Genomic DNA, 27,856 nt, shown 5'->3' on the forward strand with positions numbered 1-27,856 from the left:
TGGGGAGGGAGAAGTCAGGAGGATGTTTGGGGAAGAAAGGCCAGCGGAGGGGGGACCAGAACGTGAACACCGGGTAGGAAGCGTGCAAGAGCCTCGGCAGCCTCAGAGGGAGCTCGTGCCACTCGGCTATTCAGACGCTCTTCGTCAGGTACCCCCGGTCTCACCTGGGAAGAGACGGGCCAGTGGCTGGTCTTCCAAGGCTGCTCCCTGATTACAAAGCCCAGGTGAAGAGCCCTGGTCAGACCACAAGGCTGGCCGCTAAAGACCAGCAGCCTGCGGCTGTTGCCTGGTGCCAGAAGCCTTCATCCATTTGGTTCTTCAAGAGGGCAGCCTGGGGCTTCCCTGGTGGCGCAGTGGTTGAGAATCCGCCTGCCAATGCAGGGGACACGGGTTCGTGCCCTGGTCCGGGAAGATCCCACGTGCCGCGGAGCAACTAAGCCCGTGAGCCATGGCCGCTAGGCCTGCGCGTCCGGAGCCTGTGCTCCACAACGGGAGAGGCCACAACAGTGAGAGGCCCGCATACCGCAAAAAAAAAAAAAAAAAAAAAAAAAGAGGGCAGCCTGATGCAGAGGCAAAAGGGGTCAATAAAAGACAGCTAATCCACTGAAAGGGGGCGTTTGGTAACTGGCTGCCTCGGGGCAGGGTAATTCGATCCAGGTAAAATTTGCTCCTCCCTCCCTTTCCGTGAGCTCAGCATCTATTCCTCTTCATCGCATTGACCTCGGTGGGTCACGCAGAGCCCAGATGACGGGTCTGGTTTGGTTTGGCGGTGCAGGACTGAGGAGAGCACCCTGCCTGCGGCCGCCGTGGTGGGGCGCCAGACCCGCTGCTGGGCTCTCGGTGATGGTGGCGGCAGTGCTTGTAGCTTCCCTTGCAGTCTTCCCTCAGAGCAGGTGCAGAGGCTCACTTCTTTATTTTTTTCAAACCATAATAGGGGAAAACAAACAGAGGAGCCGACATACTTCTCTTAAAGAGTGTAGAACAATGTCATTGCAGCCCAAACGCCAGCTCCCGGCTGCTGGCCAAGGGCCGAGAGCCCTAACTCCACCAAGCCTGTGTTGAGGCTGGGAAGCCGGGGTGAGATGAAGCTGCTTTGCAGGTGGACTCTGGTGGTGGCACCCTCAACTTGCCCTTCACCTGCTGAGTCCTCTGGGAGAGGAGTGTGCTGATTAGGCTGTGAATTCCTCCCCTCCGAGGTGGAGGCCTGGGGATGAGCTGATGCCGCGTCCCAGAACAGCAGTCCCGATGCTGGCGTCCCAGTCGAGCCTCAGAAAGGCAGGCCGGGGGACGAGGACCCCGATTTGTTTCCTGCTGTTCCCAGCAGAGGCGGCACGGGGGAGGCTGCTCCCCTGTCCACCTGGGAAGGCTGGCCTTCCTTCCCAGCGAGGAGAGGCTTCTCGTCGTAGCCACGCTTGCCCTGCCCAGCTCGGAGAAGGCGTGTATCAGCAGCGCACAATTGCTGCACTCCTCCTCCCACTGGCGGCACCAAACTGTCTGAAAGCCCACTCCTCTTGGGCCGAGTCACAAAGTCGGCTCTGAGGCTGCCCCCGCCCTTCGGGGGATCTGCAGACATGCCCACCCCGTGCTTGCGTGGCCCCGTGCGTGCTCACGGGCTGGTACAAACCAGAACTCCCCTGCACACGCTGACGCAGGCCCAGCGTGCGTGCGCCCAGGTGCGTGAGCGCCAGCCTCACCCGGTTCGTACTCTGGCCCTAATAAATGCTAAAACCTGGAAGAACGTCTGATCCCAGTCCTGTGCTGCACCCCCTCCCAACTTTGCTCTGTTGACACCGATCTCCCGGGTGCCTAGAGATGGGTTTCTTTTTTTCCCCTCTGAGAGGCAGCACCAAGAAGTAGAGAAGAGCGGAGCCTTTGGGAGCTGTGGCCGGGGTGGCTACACAGGAGGCTGTTATTGTTGACAGTGTCGTCTTCATGGGTGTCTTCATTTATAGAGAGTCCGCTGTTATCAGGAACTCCAGGCCAGTTAGTAAGAGGGGAGGCGTGGAAGAGACAGCAAAGGGAGCCTTGTCATAAAGTCAGCTTACTTATTTGAAACCAACAACATGCACTTGCCCGGAGAAAGAGCGTCGTTTAGTGAGGGTGCCCCTGACCAGTGTCTCCTCCAGGGAGCGTGTGTCTGGGAGGCTTGTGCAGAGGGTGGTGTGGCTCTGCTGCCGGCTAGTGCCTCTCTCCCTGTAGGACTCTCGCCACCCCGAGTGTGACCCTGGTCTTTAAAGAGGGTGTTTTCAATACGACCCTGGCCTCTAACTTCATCCAGGCTGTTTCCTCTCTAGGGGAAAACTGGCCATGCCGGGCTTGTCCGTGGACAGCATGGTAGTGGGACATCTTTGGAGGGGTTCTCGAGGACCACTTATACTCCAATTTCACCTTACTTGCATGAGCAGACTCTCACCATAACTGTGTGGACACAGAGTGCTTTTAAGGGGGACTTTTGGGGGGCAGTGGAGAATGATTTTCTGGTTTCCAAGTCCCAGAAAACTAAAGCTGGAGGCCTTCCTGGAGTGGCAGCGTTGGGGAGCCAGCCCGCAAGGAGCCCCGGTGACCCACCACCTCCTGGCATTCATCCCCTTGTGCAGCTCTCCGTCACCCCAAGTCAGGCGGGCCCGTGTAGCCTGGAGAAATCAGCAGATGTCACCTGCAAGGTTAGGTTATGAAAGGCTGCAACCTCCGTCTCAGGCGGGCATCTCCTCTCTCTCACGTCACTCGCTTCGCTCAGGGGAAGCCGGGGCAAGTTGCAAAGCCCTGTGGCAAGGCCTGCACTGCAGGGACTGAGGCCAGTGACCCCTGAGTGAGCTGGGAAGCAGCTCCTCCCGCCCAGTCAAGCCTAAGCTGACAGCAGTGCCCCCACCAACGTCCTCCCAAGAGACCCAGAGCCAGATGCGCCCCCCTTCCCTGCTCCTCCACGCTGCTCCTGGATTCTTGACCCTCAGAAACTGCACAGAATAATACATATTTGTTGTTTTTAAGCCTCTACATTTGGGGGTCATTTGTTACACAGCAGTGAGTGACCAGCACACACAGGGCATCAGGGTCCCAGGCTGAATGGCTCATCCGCAGGCTCTCTGTTCTCCAGCAAGTGCGGCCTCCCTCTCTGCCTCACTTCTCCCCTTACGCCCGTCTCCTCCTGTTTCCTTTCCTTTGTTTTTCTCTTACCTCAGCGAGCTTAAAAGTGAGGCTAGCCTGAGCCAGCGTGAGCAGCCAGACGCCCCCCAGGAGACGGCCGTGGACATCAGCCTGAGCTACATCTGTAAGGTGAGTCCCACCCGTCCCTCTGCTTGCAGTCCAGACCTATTCAGCATCTAGTTCGGTGAATACCACTGAGCGTCATTGCAGGCACCTTGCTGACTGCCAGGAGGGCCGCCACAGGAGCCCGTGCCCTCCACTCCTGCGCTTGCGCCTGCCCCGACGACCCCAGGGGCCTCGACTCCAGACCTCACTCTTTTGCTCAGTTCCTTCCCAGCAAGGCCCAGGGCTCACAGTGCCAGGGAGGCACCCCTGCCCTAGCGCTCTCTCTGCTCTCCAGTTCCTGACGCTGTGCGTGGTGGCCCAGCCAGGGGCCTACGCCGATGGGAGCCTCCTGGGCCTGATTGAGCTGCTGTGCCGAGCCGGCTTGGACGTGGGGCTCCGCCTGCTGCCCCAGACCGACCTCCAGCAGCTCCTGCTCCTGCTCCTGGACAACCTCCAGGACTGGCCGGGGAAGGTACGGCGGGCCCCTGAGCCCGAGCCCAAGCCCCCCGCCTCACCACCGATGCTCTCTCATTGACCCTCGAGTGCCCCAGGTGGGAACAGCGCTGATCCCTCCCTTACCTGCCTCCATGGCCCACCCTCTCACTCTCCAGACACCCCCCTGGCCCCCGTGGGCTGGTAGGGAGGTCAGGGTAGAAGGCGGGCCACGCCCCGCCCCCCCCCAGCCCACCTTGATGCCCGTCCGCTGTCACCTACAGCTCCGGCAGCTGTGCTGTGCCCTGAGCCGGGCATCTGATCACCACCACAACCTGCTGGCACTCGTGCAGCTCTTCCTGGACGTGACACCCCGGAGCAGGTGGGTGCTTCTCGGCCTCTGTCTCCCCCCATCTGAGGCTTATCTCCGCCCCCCCCCCCCATGCTCACCCCGCTGTGGGCAATCTACAGTCCTCCCCATCATCCCCACAAACCTCCCCCTCCCGCCCAACGTCAAAAACCCGAGAGAGAGAACTGAAAACACAACTCACTAATGAGTTCATTACAAAGGGGAAAAAGCCTCGTTTTCTCAACGCGGTCTTCTTAGCAAAACCATCGCCTTGTACAATCAGCCTGAGACCTGCAGCACCCCCAGCCGCCCTTCTCTGAGGCTCCCCTCCCCAGTCTTCAGTACAGGGAGGGTTCCTTCTGTCATTCAGACCTCAGCTGTGTGTTGTCTCCTGCTCACTCCCCGCTGCCACCCCCGTCTCAAACTCCCCATTCATCATTCTGTTTTACTTTCTGGACAGCATTGATCTCTGCCAGAAATGTTCTTACTAGCTGTTCCTTGTTCACGGCTGCCTCTCCTCCTCGTCACTTCCAGGAGAGCAGGTCCCTTATTGGGGTCACTGCCGTATCACCCCACATCCAGAACAGTGCCTGGCCTGCTGTTGGCACTTTGTAAATTCTTTTCAAGTGAACGAACGAGGTGAACAAACAAACTCAGCCCACAGGGAGATAAGACCCATTCGCTGGACCTGCCCCAGTCTCTCCCCTCTCCCGTCCCTCCTTCTCCCGCTTGAGGCCACAGCCGCAAGGAGTCCCTTGCCCTGCCCTGTGCCGACCACTCCCCAGGTCCCCTCCTCTCCTCTCCAGCCCTCCGTCTGCAGCTCCTCCCACCTAGAATGACACCCCTTCCCACCCTTCCAACCAGGCCTGTCCTGGGCCCCCTCCAGGAAGACCCTTCACAGGTACCCACACGGTCACTCTCCACTGGGGCCACCCCCCTGCAGCTCCCTCCCCAGGGGAAGCTTCTGGGAGCAGGCTTGGAGTTCCACTCAGACTCCTGTCCTCAGCAAACATCCTGAGCTCAACTTCAAGCCTAAGATGGGAAGCCCCATCTCTTCCCTGTGAATCTGGCTGGAAGAGAGGAGGCCTTTCCACAGTCCGGAAAGGAAAGCTTTTGCTGTGTATTTGAAAGAACTGGGCTTCTCGAAGCTCTAAGACCTTTAGGTGATGCATGCGTCAGAAATGGCAGTCCTAGAGGGCTTTCCCGTCCCCCCCCCCATTATCCCTGTTCCTCCCCAAATCCTGTCCATTCTGCGTTCCACATCCTAAATCCTTGCTTCTAGTTGCCTCTCTGTGTCAGCTCCAGAAAAGCAGGGACCTCGTCTGGGTCACTTTAAATCAGCTGCCTCCTTCCCGCCCCCTCCTGCTTTCACTTCACCATCTCTCACCTGGATGGTGGCAGTGACATTCTGTCCCTGGCTCCTCCTTCAAAGGCCGTTTGCTCTGCAGGTACACGTGATTATCGTGTCTCTGCCTTGCCTTGCTTGCTGTTGCCTGCACGGCCAAGAGCAAACACCTTAGCTTGGTCTCCAAGGCCCCATGTGGTGCAGCCCCAGTTTCCCATTTGCTCCAACCAGGCCATGTGATTTGTATTTGTTCTGCGTACTTTTGTATGTGTATATATATTTACATGTATGTAAATGTTTATAAATACAGGCAGTCCGCATTTCACTGTGCTTCTTCCTTCGCTTTACTGCACTTCACAAATATTGTGGGTTTTTTTTAACAAATGAAGCTTTGTGGCAACCCTGCATCGAGCAAGTCTGTCAGTGCCGTTTTTCCAGCAGCATTTGCTTACTTCGTGTCTTTGTGTCACATTTTGGTAATTCTCAGAATATTGCAGGCTTTTTCGTTATTAGGTTTGTGATGGTCTGTGATCAGTGATCTTTGATGTTATGATTGTGAAAAGTTTAGGACTCACTGAAGATTCAGATGGTGGTTAGCATTTTTTAACGAGGTGTCTTTTAATTAAGGTATATACACTGTTACTTCAGACATAATGCTGTTGCATACTTAATAGACTACAGTATAGTGTTAACATAACTTTTTAAAACATTTTTATTGAAGTATAGTTTATTTACAATGTTGTGGTTAATTTCTACTGTACAGCAAAGTGATTCAGTTATACATATATATTTTCTTTTTCATAATCTTTTCCATTATGGTTTATCACAGGATATTGAATATAGTTCCCTGTGTAGTAGTACCTTGTTGTTTATCCATTCTATACATAATAGTTTACATCTGCTAATCCCATATTCCCAATCCTTCCCTTTCCCACCCCTCCCCTTTGTCAACCACAAGTCTGTTCTCTATGTCTGTGAGTCAGGTCTTTTTGTAGATATGTTTACTTGTCGTATTTTAGATTTCACATGTAAGTGATATCATATGGTATTTGTTTTTCTCTTTCTGACCTACTTCACTTAGTATGATCATCTTTAGGTCCATGCATGTTGCTGCAAATGGCATTATTTTATTATTATTTTTAATGGCTGAGTAATATTCCATTGTATATATGTACCATATCTTCTTTACCAGTTCATCTGTTGATGGACCTTTATACTGCTTCCATATCTTGGCTATTGTAAATAGTGCTACTATGAACATAGGGGTGCATGTATCTTTTTGAATTATAGCTTCGTCTGGGTATATGCCCAGGAGTGGAATTGCTGGATCATATGACAACTCTATTTTTAGTTTTTTGAGGAGCCTCCGTACTCTTTTCCAGAGTGGCTGGACCAACTTACATTCCCACCAACAGTGTAGGAGGGTTCCCTTTTCTCCACACCCTCTCCAGCATTTATTATTTGTAGACTTTTTAACGATGGCCGTTCTGACCAGTGTGAGGTGATATCTCACTGTAGTTCCGATTTGCATTTCTCTAGTAATTGGCGGTGAGATGGGCATCTTTGCATGTACCTGTTGGCCATCTGCATGTCTTCCTTGGAGATTCTTTGGAGAAATCTCTATTTAGGCCTTCTGCCCATCTTTCGATTGGGTTGTTTTTTTGTTGTTGTTGTTACTGCTAAACAGTAGGAGCTGTTTGTATATTTTGGAAATTAGGCCCTTGTCAGTCACATTGCTTGCAAATATTTTCTCCCAATCTGTAGGTTTAAACACAACTTTTATATGCACTGGGAAATCAAAAAATTCATGTGACTTGCTTTATTGTAATACTAGCTTTATTGTTGCGGTCTGGAACCAAACTTGTAATATCTCCGAGGTGTGCCTGCACGTGTGTGTGTGTGTGTGTGTGTGTGTGTGTGTGTGTGTGTGTGTGTGAGATGAGCCTCATTCTTTTCCATAGCTACATAGTATTCCCTAGTGTGCGTGCAACCAGTCCCCTGTTCTGGATATTTGTCCAATATACAAGCTTTGTGCATCTATCCAAATATTTCTATAGGATAAGTTCTTTGAAATTGCAGTCCTAAAGTATGTATATATAAAATTTGGCCTCCACAGAAGATGCTGTACTAATCAATAACAGACATGAAAATGCCTGTTTCTCCACATTCTCATTAACACTGTGCAGTCTCAGTTTTGTTTTTAAGTTTTAATTAATCTAGTGAGTGAAAAACCTCTTCCTGTGGTTCTAATTTTCATTTCCCCGATTGCCAGTGAAACTGAGAATCTTTTCCTGTGTTTATTGGCCTTTTATGTTTCTCTTAGTGTAAATTGCCTCTTGATATCTCGCCCATTTTTCTATCAGGTAATTTATCTTCTTCTTAATTATATTGATTTATAAGTTGCTTATTACATAAGCAACTTATAAATTACATTTATACATTCGTAAGCAACTTATTACATTTTGGACACCGTGTTTTCTCCTAAGTCTATAAATTGTCCCTTTTAAACCTTTGTGTATATCCTTCCGTGAACTGATTTCTTTTCCCTTTTTTTTTTTTTTTTTAATTTATTTTTGGCTGTGCTGGGTCTTCGTTGCTGCACGCAGGCTTTCTCTAGTTGCGGCGAGCACGGGCCACTCTTCGTTGCAGTGCACGGGCTTCACATTGCGTTGGCTTCTCTTGTTGTGGAGCACAGGCTCCAGGCACGTGGGCTTCAGTAGGTGTGGCATGAGGGCTCAGTAGTTGTGGCTTGCGGGCCCTAGAGTGCAGGCTCAGTAGTTGCGGCGCATGAGCTCAGTTGCTCCACGGCATGTGGGATCTTCCCGGACCAGGGCTCGAGCCCTTGTCCCCTGCATTGGCAGGAGGATCCTTAACCACTGAACCACCAGGGAAGTCCCTTCAATAAACTTTTAATTTCAGAATAGATTTAGATTCACAGAAAAGGTACATGGATAGTACAGAGTTGATTGTAATTGAATCTTTCTATCTTGGAAAGAAAGGCCTTCCGCACCCCAAGAGCATAAAAATATTGTGTTCTATTTTCTTTCAGTACTTATATAACTTTGTTTCTCTTGGCTCTTAATCCCATCTGGAATCTATTTTTTTGTAGGTATGAGACAGAGATCTAACTTGATGTTTTCCACCCCCAAAGAGCCAGTGACCCAACACCAGTTTTCTTGTCTTAGTAATCCATCGTTTCCCAACAGATTTGAAACTACCTGTGTCATACCCTACATTTATGACACCGTTCATCTGTTAGCCAAGCTGTGATATCAGGAACCAGTGTCTTTCTGAGGGTATCTTTTTAATAGCTCGAGGGCCCTCGGTAGATGCTCCTTAAATGCTCATAGTGAATATAACAGAACGGCCTCACCTGCTTTCAAACAGACACACCAACTAGGGTAAAACCTCCTGCCGAGACCCGTTACTGGGAAAGAGGGCTCGCCATAGGGATGGATGGCATGTATTCATGTACTTAGAAATTTTACTTCTTTTTCTAAATAGATGAAGCACTCAGAACAAAATTCAAAAGGCACCGAGGAGTACCTCTTGAACGCCTGCCCCTCCCCCTCCCCCGTGCCTGTACCGCCTGGCCTGGTCCCCGTTTCTCATCTGTGCTTATGGCTTGTCCTCCCCGCCCTTCTGTCCACTTCAGCGTAGGTTTTGGCAGCTGTTCCAAACTGGATCGGGAAGAGCTTCTAATGCTTTTTCGCAGCTGCACCGTATTCACTCTGCTGTTTCGTTAGCCGCCCCCTCCACAGCGTCGCCGTGGTGGTGGCCTTGTTGTTCTCGCCTCGCTGGTGTGTGCCCCGCTGGGCTCCGTGCCCAGACTGACCCCAGGGAAGAGAGCGTGTTGTTGTACGATGGGCTGCCACTTTCTTCATCCGCCTGCCTGCCGACTGCTTAAGCACAGAGCGAGGACCCCCCGCCAGCACAGGTGTGATGCCCGCCCCCCCTCCCCGCCTGGCTGACCGAGACTTCAAGGGACGCACCTGTAAGGCGAAGTTGAGCGTAACCGTGAAAAGTGAAAGTACGGACTAGAGCAAAGCACCTGAAGTGGGGCCAACGGGAAGAGGAGGCTCTTGGAGGAAAGTCTGTCTTGGGACTCTGCCCCTCTGGGGTGGCTCCAGGAGCTGCTGGGGAGAGCGCGTGTCCACGCAAGCCTCTGCCGGGAGGGAGCTGCCACTGAAAGCTGGCAGCTTTCAATTACAATCAACTTCCCCAGGCTCAGAACCCTCCTTCACCACCTGCGAAAGTTTATTAAATGTCCCACGGCTGCCGCCTCACCGTGGCCCTGGAAGTAGAGGGGAAGGGACACCAGCTTAAGCAGATTTCCTGGTCACGAGGGAGGAGCAGGCAGCCCTGGGAGAAAGCAGCCTTCAAAGCCACCAGGTGTTTGCCCCAGGGATGTGCGGGCGCGCCAGAGCTCCCCGGAGCCCTCCTCGCTCCCCTCTGGGTTGCACGCCGCTGCCCTGGGTGGGCAGAGGGTCCGTGCAAGGCCCCGGACCGGTTCATCTTCTCCCAGCCCGTCAGCCTCTCCCGGCTTCGTTTCCCGGCTCCCTCGCCCCACTGTTAACTCCCTTCCTGCGTGTTCTTCAGATCTGCCCACCCTGAAAACTGCATGGCCACGTGGTGTGGTGCTACCACCTTCCCTGGTTCCCCCCCCCTCCCTTGGCCCCTGACCCCTTCAGGCCGCCCGGGAGCCGCCCTGAGTTGCCAGCCGGCCTCCTGGGGGCCTTTAGCAGATTCCAGGCTCCACCAGGCTTCCTGCTGGAGACACCTGTGCCCTCCCAGCAAACAGCGGGGCCCCTTCTCCCTCCACAGGATGACTGCTGCCCCCGCACACACACCCAGTGGACCCACAGCTCTCACCCCCGCCACTCCTCCCGAGCCCTCCTCCACATTCAGGATCTCAACAGTCCTGCCTTTTTCAGAACCTTCCTTCTGCATCATCCTTGCTCGTCCTTATACTTTCAGCTTTTTATTCTCTACTGGCTCTTTCTGTCAGCAAAGGAATGTGCTCTGTGTGTCTCCTACCTTCGAACGGCAGTTCCGTCTCCACCCACCCCTCCCTGCAGCTTCTGCTGCCGTCCACGCCCTCCGCCCCCAGCCCTCTCTCCTTCTCACCACCCTGGACACGGGGGTTCTTCAGAGCTCAGAGCGTCTCAGAGGGAGTTCTCACCTGAGAAAAGAGATATTCGGGCCTCTGGAGGCGGACAAGTCCAGAACATTCTAGAAGGAGTCCACCAAGGCCCCAGACCCTCAAGATTTCAGAAGGGTTCAAAATCTGGAGGAACAAGAGGCAAGAGGAGAGTCAAGTCCAGGGGTCAAGGGACCATGGCTGGAGCTGGGAGGACGGCCGAGGGTCCGCATGAAGCCAGGAGCATGCGGGCTGGTGGCTGAGCAGGAGCTCGCTCCCCTTTATGAGTGGCTGTGTGTGTAGGGGGGTGGTGGGAGTAGAGGCGCCACCCCCGTCCTCCTAAAACGCTCTGTCACAAGTGACCTAATGGCCCGTCCTCGTGCGCAAGCTTCCCATTTCGCCTTGGCCGGCTGCACGGTGGGTTTTTCCTGGTACCCTCCCCTCCTCGGGCCCCTCCCCTTCAGGCGCCGTCCTCCGTGGCCCCTCCGCTGCTCCCCGAGCCTTGGTTGGCCTCAGGGTCCTGCCCCAGCCCCTCCTCTCTGGTCCCTTGGCACAGCCTCGGGGGGGCTTTCTGGGCGGGGCTCTGTGGGGCTCTGTCCACACTGCCCCCTTGCAGGACTCGGGCGCCTCTCCCCAGCTGCTGGGAGCCTCGAGCTGCCTCTGCGGGAGGTTGGCTGGGCCCCTTCCTTGGGAGCAGCCCGGGGCTGGGGGTACAGAGGGCTGCCGCTGCCTCAACCCTGCCTGTCTCGGAGAGACGGGGACCCTGCCGGCTCCAGAGCCCCTTGCGGGGTTGGCTGGGGTCTCTGCGGTGACTGCATCGCAGCCTGGCTTGCCCCCTTGGCCCAGACCTGCTTCCTCCACCCCCTGATAGGTGTGATGCCAAGAGCGCCCTTATACCCACTCCTGCTACAAATTCCATGCACACTCCCCTCCGTTTCAGAGTCCGGCTCCTTGGGACTCCACCCAGGACCCCATCTCAGCCACTTCCGTGGCTTCAACCCCAACTTCGCACCAGGGTCTCCTGAGTCAGTACCTCTGGCCGGACTTTTCTGCTCAGCGCCAGATGCGAGTGGGAAGTATTTCAAATTCAGCACATGTGAAACAGAAGTCACTGTCTTCCAATGGGGGACCACCTCCTCCTGTCTTCCATGGCCCTGTGATGGCATCTGCCCATGGCCTGAAGCCTGGGGGGGGGTGGGTCTGTGGGCACCTTCTGTCCCTTCAGGCAGCCCCATGTCCCATGACAGTTACCTCTCCACATCACCCTCTGGTGCCACGCGGCTCAGGCTCTCAGGACGGCACCCCTGGACGTGTGCCAGGGAGCCGGAGCCTCCCGTGGGACCCATCCCCACTCTGTTCAGCGGTGGCCTCTTCCTTCTAATGCACATCTGGCCCTGTCACTCCTCTGCTTAAAAGCCTTCGGGCTTCCATGCTCAGGATGAAACTCAAACAGCCCAGCCTGGTGTACGAGGGCTTTCGTGCCTACTTTTCCAAGCCTGTCTTCTCCCCGCCATGTCCCCCCACAGGCTTCCACGCCCCAGCCATATCCTGAAAATGTGCAGCTACCCAAACCCATGATGAGCATTTGTCTTGAACTTTTCAACATCTGTTCCCTCTTCCTAGAGAAGCCTCTTTCCCTACCTTCCTCCTCCTCTTTGCCTGGTTGACATTTCCTCACCCCCAAGGCTAGGCTCAGATGAGGCATCTCCTCTTCGGAGAAACCTCCGGATGCAGAGCCCTGGTTGTCGGTGCCCCTTGCTGACCCCTTGGGCTGTGAGCGTCGTGAGGACAAGAGCTGTGACTTTGCTCGCGGGGTCCTTGGACCCTGGCACGGAGGAGGGGCTTGGGGAGCCTGCTTGTGGAGCGCTTGCTTCTGGAGGGCAGATTTCAAAAAGAGTAGAGAGAGTGAGAGCTTTTTAGTAGCAGATTCCAAAAAGAAAAATGGTTCAGGGGGGCTAGAGAGATCCTGCAATAAAACTTTGAACATGGTTTGCAAATGGACCCAATGAGGAAAAATGCAGGAAGTATCTAGAAGTGCAGGGGCTGCTCTCAGAGCTCATGCATGATCTCTGATCTTGAAAGATATGCAAGAGGGAAAGAAAGGGACATGAACAAGGCAAATGGAGAAATAGCACAGACCAGTGACAGTATTGGTGGGAAAAGCTAAGGCCCGTAGAAGGGGCTTCTGTGTCATTTTTGCTTCTTTTTTTTTTTTTTCTTCTGGCCACACCATGAGGCATGTGGGATCTTAGTTCCCCGACCAGGGGTGGAACCGATGCTCCCTGCAGTGGAAGCGTGGAGTCCTTACCACTGGACTGCCAGGGACGTCCCCTGTGAAGTTACTTTTGAAGTGAGGAGTGCTCTCCCGGGCTGATGGGGAAACGTCAACACTGATGAAGAGAGAACAACACCACGTAATTCCTATTTTGCTTCTGTCTTCCTTGTCAAGGAGCGTAGTTTTTCATCTGGACTCAAATATTGATCAAAGGGGATTGCAGCCTAAGATACCAGGGGGAGACGGTATGACAGCATCCAGCTGTGTCAAATGAGTTGAGGTCCCCTCCAGCAAAAGGATGTTTCAAGTCTGTCCTGGGCGACGTGCAGGTGGGGTGCCCTCGCTCTGCAGAGACCTGGGGGGGGGGTGGTTGTGGGAGCTCCCAGGTCATGGGGAGGGAGGGTGCAGAAGGTGCTTCCTTCACTCAGTGCTGCGGGCTTGATGTGTCCCTCAACAGAACTCCCCAGGGGATAGCTTGTGAGCACGTACATAGAAAAGGAAGCACTGCTTTCTAGGATTCCTAAGAATAAATCATACCAGGCTAGCCTCATTTCGTTTTTGACAGGCTAACCAGAAGAGTACTCTGGAGAGGGCTGTCTGGGTTTTGTAGGGCCTTTGACGGAAACGATCGTCGTTTCTTGTGACAACATAAAGGAACGTGGGCTGAGTGATGTCAAATTAGATGGGCTCGTCATCCAAAAGTGCTGGTAGCCAACAGAATTGGCCTGGAGGGCAGGCCCAGGCGGCCACCCAGAGTTCCCTCTTCACTGACAGGTTGGCCAGCACAGACCCTGAGTCTTGGACGAGGCCATTAATAGAACAATGGTCAAGTTCACACATAACATGAATGTAACTTGACAGCAAATTGAAGATCCCGGAACATCTCAGAGAAACGTCTCAGGACCATAATGACAGGCTGAGTGGGAAAGGGAGACCCAGCTGCACAGTTAAGAACAGGATCTGGGAAAATGGGATTTGACAGCCAGACGTGTGAACTAACTTTGGGCCCAATCTGTCAACGGCGTAGCATCTCGAGGCTGCCCCTAAAATGAGTGCCAGCCTCAGCTCTGAGCGCCTCACTTGACGGAAATGTCAGCAACCCTGGGGAACTTCATAAGAACCAACCCAGAACGGCAGAAAGATTCCAAAGGATAGAACAGAGTAGCTGTTGCACTGGGGAAGGGGTAGCCACGGCAAGCTCGGCCACTTCCTTCAAGTATACGAAGGCCCTGATTAAACGGACGGATATGTGGGTACCAGGACATGAGACGGGGTGACTTTTAAGGTATTTTAAGCGTAGTGGTCTGTGGGTTTCCTCATAATACGAGAGAGAGAGAGAGAGAGAGAGAGAGAGAGAGAGAGAGAGAGAGAGAGAGAGAGAGAGGGAGGGAGGGAGGGAGGGAGGGAGGGAGGGAGGGAGGGAGGGAGGGAGATAGGAGGATGGAAGTTGGGTTGTGATGGTCCACATGAACTTTATTTACTAAGCGGTAGTAAGCTTTTTTATTTGGTTGTACTATGCATGCAGGAGGGGACACGTCAGAGGTGGACACTGTACACTTTGCCAGGTGTCTGTGCAACCGCCACTGCGTCACAGGCCAGAACGTCACCTGCTCCCCAGAAGGCCCCTGGGCCCCTCCCAGGCATCCCCTCTGCAAAGAAAACCGCTCCCCACGTTCCCTCCCCTAGGTGTGTCGTGCGGGTTTTGAACATGGGTACCGGTGGGGCCGGTAGATGGCTCCTTCACGTCGCCTGGTGGGACCCCAGCGTGTGGATCTGAGGCTGTCTGAACCCCACCGTCCCTTCCTGTCTGCACGGTGTGTGCCCACACTTGCGAGTGCCCCAGCGGGTGTGGGGCTGACCGGGCCGACGGCCGAAGAGTTTACCCTGACCTCTGAGCCCAGGTCCTTGTTCTTGCCCGGGTGGTACGTGCTCACGTGCAAGATAGGGGACTGACTCCAGGGAAGGACTGAGGGGCGGGTGGCATGAGAGGCGGTCATGATGCCTGAGAGGCGGCGTGGGCAGCCCGGGAGCGGTGAGCCGGGCAGACGCCCCGGGGCAGGGTGCTTGGGCGGCGTTTCCACGGGGGAACAGGCGGCTGCGGTTGCTTCCTGAGCTGCCCTAGAGACATGGCAAAGGCTGTTCACGCCTTTGACCAGATGCCTGGCAGCCTCTTAGGGTAGTTCAACCTCAGCAGAGCCCAGTGCCCCTCCGGAGGGGCTGCGGCGACCTGCGTGGTTATCCTGACCCCCTAATGGCTCGAGGTGGCGGGCGCCTTTGCGGTCCTCAGAGCACCCACGGGCTGCCCCTTGCAGGAGCGGGAGGCCGGAGGCTGGGGAGTAGCGCGCCTGCGCTCCGCTTCCCGGCTCTGCTGTTGGTTTGGAAAAGTCATTTCCCAATTTCCCAGTGCCTTAGGCCCTCTGAGTGCTGATCCAGTGTCCTGGTCTTACAGCAGCCCGTCAGGGTGGCGAGGCAGGCCTGAGGCGGAGGCCTGGCCTGGTGTGACTTCAGAGGGCTGGAGCCTGTTGCCTTATATGACACTGGCTGGCATGGCTCCAGCGGCTTCGGCATCCTCCTGTGTTCGCCTGGCTTGAGTTCCGGGGAGGCCTCGCCGGGTGGGCTTGGGCAGCTTCTGGGGGAGGGCGGCCCGCGGCCAACCTCAGCCGGGCCGCGGGCCCCCCTGCTCGAGCCCTGCACGGTGGGGGTGGTGTCTGGGGTGAGGTGAGTCTTTGCTCTTTCCCCTCTGTAGAGTAAGTTCTCAGTGTGGACTTAAAAAGTGGTCCTGTTCCCTCTCCCCGTGTCCCAGTGGGAACTGAGAGGGCAGGGGACTGTGTGTAGAAGGCAGGGAGGGCCTCAGGATGAAAGGTAGTGGGCAGGCGGGGAGCGCGCCGCCCTCAGATGTGGGTTTCTTTTCATCCATTCACCCCCTCCGCGCCCCTTGTGATGCTTACCTTCTCTTTCTTTCGGGATGGCAGCTCTGTCCTGACCCACCCGGCCCACCTCTTCCCTTCTGGAACCACCCCCCGCCTCTGCTTTGCCGGGCCTGCCAGCACCCCACCCCCGGGTCGGCCGCTCCCCCCACCCCCCGCTGCGGGTAACAGAGCTCCCCAAGACCCGGGTTTGGATTAATGAAGCCCAGATGGCGGACTGGGGACTCCCGGTGAGGGGTCTGGTGCGTGGGGGCGCCGGATGAGGGCTCCTGTGTTCTGTCCCGTGACGCAGTCCAGATGGGGCTGCCTCTCCCCAGGACTCGGAGGGTGGGTGGGAAAGCTGGGGCGCTCTGCAGAAAGGGAACCGGGGTCACCGGTCCAGAATGGAACGGGATGGCCGGCCCCTCCCAGGGTGGCCAGATAAAATACAAAGATCACATGGGAGAAACTCAGGCTAAAAAAAAATTGTTCTCTATCTATAGGAAGTGCAAATTTAACTGGCATCCTGTATTTTTATTGGCTAAGTCAGGCAATCCTTACCACCCCCCCCCCAGCTGAACTTCTTCTTTAAGTAATAGTTTTATTGGACTGCAACATACAAACAGAACACAGACCGTAAGTGTGCGCTCAGTGGGTTTCCACAGTGGAACACACGTGAAACCAGCACCCAGATCAAGGAATGAGGGAATTCCCTGGCTGTCCAGTGGTTAGGATGCGGCGCTTTCACTGCCAGGGCCCAGGTTCAGTCCCTGGTTGGGGAACTAAGGTTTCCGCGAGCCACATGGTGCGGCCGAATGAAAAGAAAAAAAAGAAGAAGAAATGAGATGTGAGCAGAGCCTGCCCGCCACCCCACCTCTGCCACGTATCCCCGTTTTTGTACTTAATGTAAGTGAAATCATACACATGTGTTCTGTTGGAACTGGCTTCGTTCACACAGCCCTGTGAGGCTCACCCGTGCCGCCGGCTGGAGTCGTGGCTCATCCGTAATTGCTCCGCGTGGGCGTGAGATGCGTGGGTGGAGCCCCGTCCGTCTCTCCATTCTAGTGGCGGATCGGCGCTGCTCCACCCCCCCTTTTCTCGTACGTCGTACCTGTGTGCCCCGGAGCAGGACTGCCGGGCCGTGGGGCGGGCACAGGAGCATCTTTATCTTTAGTAGGTCTCGCCAGGCAGTTGGCCGAGGTAGGTGTACGCATTCATGTCCCTGCCAGTTGTGTGGGAGCGTCGCCCCTCTTTCCCGTGTTTGCCCTTCTAGTATGTGATGCTGCTGCCTGATGCTGCTTTTTTCCCTTTTTTAAAAAAAAATCAAGACTTGCCTTGTTGATTCCCCTGATTTTCTTGAATAAGAAGATCAACAAGGCCGATGTTGGGCTTCCCTGGTGGCGCAGTGGTTGAGAGTCCGCCTGCCGATGCAGGAGACACGGGTTCGTGCCCCGGTCCGGGAGGATCCCGCATGCCGCGGAGCGGCTGGGCCCGTGAGCCGTGGCCGCTGAGCCTGCGCGTCCCGAGCCTGTGCTTCTCAACGGGAGAGACCACAACAGTGAGAGGCCCGCATATCACAAAAAAAAAAAAAAAAAAACAAGGCCGATGTTTCAGGTACCACCTACCCTCCTGGCTTGGAGGACGCCATTCCCACCTCCGTTCCCCACCAACTGGGAGCCCCCCGCTGCACCCACGTGAGGCCACAGCAGCCGCAGGCCTTGGGGAAGTTGCAGGGGCGCCTTCAGCACCGCTCAGGCGGGGCTCAGTCCTGCTTCCCGCAGGTACTTCCTTAGGGAAACATCATTTCCAAGGGCTGCCTGTCCCTGATGTCCTGTCCTTCGTTTCCCCGAGGGGTCGTCCCAAGGATGGGGGTAGGGGCGCCCGTGGGGACCCTCCAGCAGTGTTGTTACCAGAGGGCATTTCTCTACGGAGCCGCTTCCAGCCCACGTGTTTTCCTTCGTGTTCCTTCAGTTTCCGCCGGCTTCAGGACCTCTCCTTTGCTTCCCCTGGTGGTGGCTTTCCGCGGAAATCGTGGACCACGTCAGAGTCCATGCCAGGGGCTGCCTTCTGCTGTCCATGGGGGCAACGAGTGTGTGAAGCCTCGAGGAAGATGTAACCGTCCACCCCTTCTCCCATCGCCCCTCTCCAGCCTCTCCTGGCCACTGCCACCCCTAGCCCTGTCCTCTAGTCTCTACTTCCCTCCTCGCTTCTTTTTACTCACTCCAGCCCTCAAGGACCCATGAAAATCAGAGCCCCAAACATGAGCGTCTGAAACCCCATTAGAGGTCTTCACTCCTGAAGAGTGGAGACACCAGCTCCATCCTGAGTGAATCAGTTAGGACTGTTTGGTGCTAGACTTAGGAGCCCAGCTCAGACTGACTGAAGAAGCCAAAGGGACTTTATCGGCTGAGCCGACCCGACCCACTGACCGCACGGGGCCGGGGGCCGGAGGCTTCAGGCAGGGCGGGCTCTGGGTGTTGTCAGGGCGCTATCTCTGCTTGCCTCATCCTCCAGGCTGCCCCACAAAGAGGCAGGATGGCCGCCAGCGACAGTGGGGTCGCCTCCCACCGGATCAGTGGTCCTGCTGCAAGGGCACAGGCTCTACCGGTAGCTCCAGCCAAGACCCCGAGGCCACCTCTCAGTGGCTCAAACGCAGGGACTGATGGGCCAGGCCTGGCTCACGTGCCCACCCTGGGAGCCGGGATTTGGGCCGGGTGTGGTGGGTGAGGGTTTCTCCAAAGGAAAGTCGCTGGATGCTGGCTGAAAAAAATAAAATAACAAAACTTGGCTTTACCAAGCCCCGGTCACCCACCTTCCACCACCCTACATGGGCGGAAAGCTCATAATGCCGCAGAGGAAAGAAAAGGTGACAGTCTGTGCAAAAGAGGTTGAACAGTCCCTATCTCTGTGTAGCACGAATATATAGAGGAAAAAACTAAGACAATAAATACTACTACTATGCTAGCCTCTGAAGTTACCACTTTTTTTGAAAAATAAATTTATTTATTTATTTATTTTTGCGGTACTCGGGCCTCTCACTGTTGCGGCCTCTCCCGTTGCGGAGCACAGGCTCCGGACGCGCAGGCTCAGCGGCCACGGCTCACGGGCCCAGCCGCTCCGCGGCACGTGGGATCCTCCCGGACCGGGGCACGAACCCGTGTCCCCTGCATCGGCAGGCGGACTCTCCACCGCTGCGCCACCAGGGAAGCCCTTTTTGCTTATTTTTAAACTTTCCCATCTTGCGTGTTTTATTACTTCTAAAATAAATAATAAACGCTGTAAAAACCAAAGGAGAAAGCCAAAGTTCCCCACGTGGCTCTCCCCTGTTCACGTCTCGGTGTGTGTCCTGCCCCTCCCTGCGCCCACCCTGGGGACTTCAATCCCCCCCGCCCGCCCAGGGTGGTACACCCCCTCAGTCTCTCTCGCCCCTTCTCTCACAGGCAGCTTCGACGCCAGCTCAGCCTCGTGATCATTGCCCGGCTGCTGGACCAGCAAGAGACGCTCCCTCTCTGGCAAGAGAAGGCCCAGGTGAGTCTCTCTGCCTGAGTATCCGCTGGGGAAGCCCAGCCGGCTCCTCGGACTGCTTTTCCCAAAGTTGGGAGCCTCAGGCCGGAGGAGTCAAAGTGAGTCCGAATTTTCTGCTCACATCCTTGCATTCAGCAGTTACTTTTTGCACGCCTATTATGTGCTCGGCACTGAGGATAGAGCAGTCAGCTGGGAGCAGGTATTACTTTTGCAAAATATTGTGGTAAAATATACGTAACATAAAATTTACCATTTTAACTTGTTTTTCACCATCTTAACAATTCTCAGGGCAGAGTTCTAACCGTTTTGAAGTGTGCAGTTCCACAGTCTTGTGCAGCCACTGCCACCATCCAACCTCCAGAACTTTCTCATCCTCCCAAACAGAAACTCTGCACCCGCTGAACGCTAACTCCCATTCCCTCCTCCCCAGCCCCTGCTTATATAACTTTTTATAGGTGGAAAAACAACAAAGGTGAAAACGAACACCTACTAAATTAACACTGCTCGCTCTCAGTGACCCTGCTGCCCCACGTCAGGCATTCCTGGGGCAGCAGGGAAGGAAGTGCCTTCTTTCCTCCGCCCTCTGCTCTCCAAAAAGCTCTGGCTGCAGCCTCCTTGCAGCTCAGAGAGCAGGAGTTCAGGGGCCCGGGGGGCAGCATGGGTCACAGCCAGCCCAAGGGTGGGTGGCAGGGCGGTTGAGAATGCTCTCACAAGCCTCCCACACACCCCCCCCAAGGGTCTCCCTGGAACCCCAGAAGAGCTTCCAGGTTGCAGCTGAGCCGTCTAGTTCTACAGCACGAGACAGGCAAGGCAGTCCTGGCGAAAGGCTGCGTCTCTAGTCACTGGAGGTACACGGGGCAAGCCTGTGGCCAGAGTGCTGAGAGGATGTTCCAGACCCTCCTGGGGCCGGTGGACCATATGGCTGAGTCTAAGAGGCCACGATCGCAGGTCGGGAGCTCAGAAGGGTGACCGCTTGGGTTGGCTCATCCAGGCAGGCCCGGCCTGGCTTTGCCCCGGCTGCCCCCTCTGCCTTCCATGCTTTCCCCAAGACTTAGGACGGCGTGAGCGTCTTCTCACCCCAGTTCCAGCTGAAGTGTCACCTTCTCCAGGAGGCCTTTGCTGACCACCCAATCCAAAAAGTGCCCTGGCACCATCACACTCTTTTTTTGTTGTTTTTTTTTGGGAGGGGTGGTTTGCGGTACACGGGCCTCTCACTGTTGTGGCCTCTGCCGTTGCGGAGCACAGGCTCCGGACGCGCAGGCTCAGCGGCCACGGCTCATGGGCCCAGCCGCTCCGCGGCACGTGGGATCTTCCCGGACCGGGGCACGAACCCGCGTCCCCTGCATCGGCAGGCGGACTCGCAACCACTGCGCCACCAGCGAAGCCCCCATCACACTCTTTGAAAGTATTCATGGTGCTCACCTCCTGATATTTTTTTATTTGTTCAGGGTCTGTGTACACACACACACACACACACACACACACACACACACACACACACACACAGCACATCAGCAGCTCCTTGAGCGCAGGGACCAAAGAGTTTCTGCTCACTACTGCCCGTCAGCTCCTAGCACAGTACCTGACACACACACGACCTCAGCACACACAGGTGGGCTGAAGGAACCCGAGGTCGAGTTCCCGGGTGTGCAAAGGAAGCTTCCCCAGGCAGAGACCTTGGGAGGGCAGGAGGGCAGGGTGGCCTGCTCAGGGGTCACTTCACAAAGGTGAGAGCCTGATGACAGAACATCTCTGCGAGAAAGAGAACAGAGGGGCCAGACAGTTAGGGGCGGGGCAGGCAGAGATGCAGCAGCAAGGACAAGACAGAGTGATCCCAGGAGGCTCCCGGGGCGGGGGCAGCCTGGTGGAGAGGCTTTGGTGTTGACCCGAGTGCGGCCACCGAGCTCCTTGGAGAACCGGACACGTGTCAGCAGAGCGGAGGTGAGAGGCCAGAGTGTCGAGATCCGGAAAGGCAGGACTGGCTGCACGTGGTGGGTGGGAGTAGCCACCGTCCACCCTGCATCACTTGGCAGCGATCAGGAAAACACAGGCTGCCTCGAGCATGAGGGTCAGTTCAAGGCTTGGGGTTTCGTTTGGATTTGTTTCTCATTAGCCAGAGCCTACGCAGGGGGGAGTGCGGGGAGCGTGATGAGGGCCAGAGAGCGGTGAGGGCAGTGGTGCGGGGGGAAGAGCTGGGTGCCCTGGCCCGGCGCGGACCTGGGGGGAGGGGCGGGAGGATTCCTCCCCCAGGGAGAGCTGGCCTGGGGGCTCCCAGTGTGTCTGGGGCAGAGTCCAGCCCTGCCCTTGTGGGTCCAAGACCCAGGGCTGTCCCAGCACACCTGTCAGCCACCTGCCCGCGTGCCTGCCGTGCGTTCGTGAGACCCCAGCCGAGCACCTCCTGTGTGCCAGGCTCTGCACCAGGAGACGACCTCGGAGGAGAGGGTGTGAGCGTGAGCGAGGCAGGCCGAGGGCCCCGTGACTAACTCTGCCCGAGGGCAGCGAGATGGCTTCCAGAGCCGTCCCGAGCCGGGTCTCGAAGGGTGGGTCGGTGCTCGTGCCGCAGGAAGGAGAGAGGCGGCAGGCGGGCCAGGCGAAGCTGCGCCAGACCCCCGGCGGCTCGAGGGGCAGACGGGCGGCTCGAGCCTGCCCGCTGTCCTCCTGGTGTGCTTCCCCGTCCCCGCCGCAAGCCCGCGGCCGCTGCACGGCCTCCTGCCAGGCGGCTCCTTTTGAGACGCGCCTTCACGGGGCCACCTTGGCCCTGCAGCCGCCCACGTCAAGCCCCCACGCCCCGCTTTCCCCACGCCTCCTCGACCACGTGGCTGCCAGGGCTGCCTGGGCCCTCCTCGCCGGCCAGCCCGGCCACCCTCTGCCCTGCACGTGGCTTTGTGCCTGGGGCACTTCTTCCTCTCCACCCGTTACCTCCCAGCCGAAGTGGTGGCTCTGACATGCCGTAGAGCATGGCTGAGCCCCTGTGCAGGACAGATGGGGAAAGGGAGGCAGGCACGGTTAGGAGACTTCTCAGGGTCACGCAGTGAGAAAGCCGTGGATCCAGGATTCAAACCCAGGTGCCCTGACTCCAGAGTCCGTGCCTGGGACCCCTGCAGTGTGCCGTCTCTGCTTCTCCAGCCCCTTCCTTGGATCCTGTTGTGGTGACAGCCTGGACCACACCTGCTGCTTCAGCTGAGGTGCCTGGCTGGTCCCTTGAGCTTTGGTCCTGGCTGGCAGATAGGAGGACAAGGGCCGGCCCTTCCTTCATCCATGCATAAGTGCTTGATAAACCTTAGCAATTGATTCGCCGTGAAGGGGACTTCAGTGGTTGAGAATTGGCTCATAGAAGGAGAGGATCTGGGGTGAGTTCCCAGGCAGGGGGTTCTCAGGGCACGGCTGGGCAGGAGGAGCCCCCGATGCCTGGATCGCTTGGTTCTCCACCTCAGGCTGCAGCCTGAGGCCCCCGGAGCAGGAGCAGGTGCTGAAGAACTGAATTTGAGGGACAGGACTTCTCTAGGTGGTCGGGATGCAACAACCCCAAGGCTTGCATCTCCCAGGAGAGCCTCAGGCTCAAACTGCTTCCTTTGTGTTGTTCCTGCGAATCATCGTTGGGATATCCCAGAAACAGCAGGGTTTTGGCCCCAGGCACCAGTGTGCTCCAGACACGGCTCAGGGCACTGAAGATACAGCCCTGAACAGCGTTCAGTCTCCTTCCCTCATGAAACTCAGTGGAGACAGACACAGGCACCAAGAGAGAAGTAAATCTTTGGCATTCCAGATGGTGATAAGTGCTATGGAGAAAAATAATGCCAGATAAAGAGAAGGGGGAGTGTTGGGGGGAATGCTGTTTTATAGGGGTGGACAGAGAAGGGGACATTTGAGCACCGACCTAAAGGAGTCACGCAGGTTTCTTGGGGAAAAGCATTCCAGGCAGAAGTAACTGCCGGTGCAAAGGCACTGGGGCAGGCAAAGCCCTCGTAGGTTGGAGGCAAAAGGAGAGGCCGGTGTGGCTGGAGCAGAGCGCTGAGGGTGGAGTAGGAGGAGCTGAGGTCAGAGAGGTAAGTGGGGACTCAGGTGGGAGCTTGACTTTCATGCCAAAGTGGGGAGACATTGGAAGCTTTTGATAAGAGGGACATAATCTGATTCATATACTTTTTTACAAGTACACTGGCTGCTGTGTTGAGACTAGACTGTTGCGAGTGGAAGGAGGCAATTGCAGTAACCCTGGCAACAGCTGATGGCGGTTTGGCCTGGGAAGGTGGCGGCACACGCAGGTGGCAAGCAGTGGTGAGATTCTAGGTGTATTTCCCAAGTACAGCCAGCAGGATGTGGGATGGGAGGGAAAGGAGGCGAGGAGGCCTCCAAGACCTGTGCAGCTGGCAGGCTGGAGAGGCTCTTTACCGAGACAGGCAAGACACAGGTGGAACGGGTTTGGAGAGAGAAATCGGGAGTTCGTTTCTTATCCCAGGCCACCTCTACCAACACGGCAAGCCTGCTTTGTCAAGCCATGCCTCCCAGTTTGGAGTTTGGAAAACACAGGCTTCGACTGGCCAAAATCAAGGGAGACAAAGTTTCGCATCTACTATGGAAAGGCCAGCTGCAGACCTGACCTGCTATTTGTTCATCTGTTCATTTAACAAATGCTCATTAAGCATATACAGTAGTCCCTGCTATCTGCGGGGGAGATACAGTGCAAGATGTCTAGTGGGTGCCTGAAACGGTGGATAGTACTGAAACCTATATATTCTATGTTTTTTTCCTATACATACCTACCAGTGATAAAGTTTAATTTATAAGTTAGGCACAGTAAAAGATGAATAACAATAACTGATAATGAAATAGAACAATTATAACAATATACTGCGATAAAAGCTATGTGAGTGTGGTCTCTCCCCATCAAAATATCTTATTGTATAAGCTTGATGCCTTTTTCATCATAACTAAGCCCTTATCATGCACTGTGGCCAAGTCAAGAACTTTCACCTTGTCACTTAAAGGAAGCACTTTTTTTTTTTTTTTTTTTTTTTTTTTTTTGCGGTATGCGGGCCTCTCACTGTTGTGGCCTCTCCCGTTGCGGAGCACAGGCTCCGGACACGCAGGCCTAGCGGCCATGGCTCACGGGCTTAGTTGCTCCGCGGCATGTGGGATCTTCCCGGACCAGGGCACGAACCCGTGTCTCCTGCATCGGCAGGCGGATTCTCAACCACTGCGCCACCAGGGAAGCCCCTAAAGGAAGCACTTTAAGGCTTCTCTTTGACATATCTGAATTGCCGGCATCACTACTCTCGTGTGTTGGGACCATCATTAAGTAAAATAAGGGTTACTTGAGCACAAGAACGCAAGCACTGCAATACTGCGACAGTCAATCTGATAACTGAGAGGACCCCCAAGTGATTAACGGGGTAGGATCCGCTGGGCACCGGGACATTCACATCAGGGAGGAACAGAGCAGGACTGCGCAAGATTTCATCACGCTACTCAGAAGGGCGCGTGCGATTGAAAACTTACAAACTGTTTCTGGAATTTTCCATTTCATATTTCCGGATCGCAGTGGACCACGGGTATCTGAAACCATGGGAAGGGAAACTTCGGATAAGGGGCCACAGCTGCGCCACGTGCCAGGTGCTGGGCAAGGCTCTGGGGACACTGCAGTGACCCAAAACTGCCCTCACGGAGCTTAGGTTCTAGTGAGGGGCAGGGGACAAGTAATAATAAACATAACAAACAGGAAAATTACACAGCATGTCAGAAGGTTAAGTGCTTGGGAAACAAAAGTAGTGCAGGGAAGGGGATTAACAAGAGCAGGTGCTTGCTGCTGGGTAGACGGGCGGGCGGGCAGGTCGGGGCGGGGGGGTGCGTCACTGGGAAGGTGGGCCCAGAGGAAGGCTGGAAGGCGGAGGGGGCAGCCGCGCAGTGTCCGGTCAGAAGGCCCAGGCAGGGCACAGGCTCCGGGGAGCAACAGGTGCCACCCGGGCCCTCGCAGACATTTAAGATGCTGGCCTTCTCCGCTGGGCCAATAGAAGCAGCTGCCGGGGTCTGAGCACAGGAGGGACCGCTGTGTGGACAGTTGCCTCGCTGGAACTGTCTGCCGCCTCTTGCCGGACAAACCGACCGACGAGGCCAGCGGAGGCCTGCCTTTTTGGGTGATCGTTTGCTTCTTGCCTGGGGATGTCTGTCCTAACAGGCTGAGTGTTTGCAGAGACGGCTCCCGGCGGTGGGGGTAAAGTGGGGAGGCGTGCTGGTCAGAGCCTGGCTCTGCCGGGACCCACGCAGCCCAAATAAGTCCTGACCGCGGAGAAGGGTGTGTCTCCCGGGGAGGGGATAGACTGCGGCTGCCAGAGCTGGGAACAAAAGAGAATAAGCAATCAGAAGGCAGCAGCTTGCTGTGCTGGGCAGAGTGGAGCTGTTTTCACGGAGTGAGCGGAAAACCGTGGGAGCAGCCAGCCGCTGCTGTGTGCTCCGCGGCCCGCCCAGGGCTCCTAGCAGGGAGGGTCCCGGCTGGGGCGGGGCTGCCTGCCGAAGGGCTGCTTCTCGGGGGCGTGGGCTGCAGAGCCCGCTCCTGTGCTTGCACAGCTGTGAGCCCGGAGCAGGCAGGGCTGTTTTGGAAACTATCGCCAGACTTGGAAGGCCTGAGCAAGGCAGCACAGCTCTGGTTTTGGTGAAGCTCCAGATGATGCCTCTCTTCGCCCAGGACCTTCCCCCCGCCTCCCCCCCCCGCCCCTGCTCTCTCTCCTGCTTCCTGCCCTCCCTCTCTGAAGGGATCAGACGCTAGGGCAAGAAGCCCTGGCCCCCTGCCAGGGGCCGAGGCACCCCCCCGGCCCGGCCGGACTCCTAGCCCTCAGTCAGCCCAGCTGCTCTTCTGGGCTTTCTCAGCCCGGGGCTGGCCGAGGTGCTGAGCAGGTGTCTGCGGGTGAGTCAGGGGGAAGAAGCCAGGTGCGCCAGGCAGGGCTGGCCTCGGGCAGGGAGCTGGCCCAGAGGCTTAGCCCTCGCCCTTTGGGCCAGCCTCCACCTGCTACATCTAAAGACATGGTGCCTCTGTGAACTCCCCTGACCCAGCTCTTTCCTTCTGCATCCTCCCTCCCCAGGGTTACAGGTGGCCTCAGATGGGCCCAAGGCTCAGACACTGCCTGCCTGCCTCCTGAAGCCCCGGCCGGCCGTGAGCTAGCTCTGGGGCAGCTGGTGGTCCTTGCTGGGGCTCAGCCGAGGCTGCCCAAACCAGGTGCAGGGGCTGGGTGGGAAGGAGTGGCTGGATGCAGGCACCTGCTCTTATGCAGGCCACATGCCCCCATTTGTTCAGAGATGGGGGGTAGGGCAGCTAGCAGATTGGGTGATATAATTCATTAAGCAAAGGGCAATGTGTGCACCTCGCGGGGAATCCCATTCCAACAAAGCAACTGCCTGAGGACATTTTTGAGGCAGTCAGAGAACACTGAACACAGGTGTTTGATCGTGTAAAGAATTCTCGGTAATTTTTGTTGGGCAAGAGAATGATGTGATTATGTTGGGGGAAAAAATCCTTATCCTTTTCTGTTTGAAGCTCTTCGTGGGTAAAAGGATACGGTGTTCGGATTTGCTTTGAAATTCTCTGTTAGGAAAAAGGCGGAGGGGGGCTGGGGGTGATGAGTGCAGTCGTCGTTCACGTTCACAGAGATGGGTATGGAGGTAGTTCTCAACCTCTCCTCTTTCGGGAGTGTTGAAAACGCCCGTGGGAACAAGTTAAATGACAAGAGAGGGCCAGCGGGCCTCAGGGTGGGAAGGTCTTGTCCTGTGGCAGAGGAGACCCTCTTCTGGTCTTGGTTCTTCTAAGCCCTGAGTGTCTGCTCAGTCCCGGGACGTGGGTTAAGTCCTCCTCGTTCGCTTGTCTAAAGGATGCATGTCCCGCGAGCGCGAGAGCCTCTTCTCCCGGGAAGGAGGGTGTGCTTGTCTCCATTTCACAGGTGGGCACAGGCTCGGAGAGGCCACACGACTCCCAAGGGAACAGGTGCCCCCAGGTCGTGGAGCCAATGGTCTGGCTCCAGAGCCTAGGCTCTGACCCATGCCTGCCAGCCGGCGTGTCCCAGCCACGCGTCCCCGAAGTGCCCCAAGCACTCGTGAGTCATGGCCCCCCTTCTCTCCCCAGCTGTCCTCGCTCAGTCATCTCCTGAGCCTCATGAGGCCATCAACCCTGAGGCAGTACCTGGGCCCTGAGACCATGCCCCCCGGCCAGGAGCAGCAGCCAAAGGCCCGCGCCCAGCTAGACTACAAGGTGAGCGCCCAGCCCCTACCCACCTCCGCCAAGGCGCCTCCCCAGGGTAGCAGGGAAGGCTGGGCTGTCCACAAGGCACAGCCTGGGGGCCTTAAGGCTGCCAGTCCTGAAAACCCGGGCCCTCGGGGTAGAGTCCAGCCAGCTACTCTCCCGCCCATCTCCACAGAGCCCGTGCCCCTCGTGGAGGCGCGGTGGGCCAGGCGTGCAGGCTTGTGAGTTTCGCCGTGTCCTTTGCGGCCCGGCGTGGCTTTGTCAGCTGCGGGAGAGAGGACGCAGGAGCTGAAGCGCTGGCGAGGGGAGTGGGGTGGGAAGGGAGCGCCCCAAAGGACAAGCACAGGGGAATGTTCAGATGCAGGAGGCGCCACGTTTCCTGCGAGTGGAGCTGGGTCCAGCCCCCGGTTC

At 56.3% G+C, this 27,856-nt stretch overlaps 1 protein-coding gene across 1 annotated transcript in view; it reads left to right on the top strand.

Moving 5' to 3' along the window:
* The window catches only part of FAM178B (family with sequence similarity 178 member B), an 89,086-nt gene that overhangs the window by 45,757 nt on the left and 15,473 nt on the right, over positions 1–27,856 (top strand). The window contains 5 exon segments of the mRNA XM_059079646.2: positions 3,184–3,273; positions 3,545–3,721; positions 3,966–4,063; positions 19,137–19,224; positions 27,329–27,454. Of these exon segments, the coding sequence (XP_058935629.1) occupies positions 3,184–3,273; positions 3,545–3,721; positions 3,966–4,063; positions 19,137–19,224; positions 27,329–27,454 (579 nt within the window).

This window comes from Kogia breviceps, chromosome 11 (genome assembly GCF_026419965.1).
Source record: "Kogia breviceps isolate mKogBre1 chromosome 11, mKogBre1 haplotype 1, whole genome shotgun sequence".
Taxonomy (NCBI): domain Eukaryota; kingdom Metazoa; phylum Chordata; class Mammalia; order Artiodactyla; family Physeteridae; genus Kogia; species Kogia breviceps.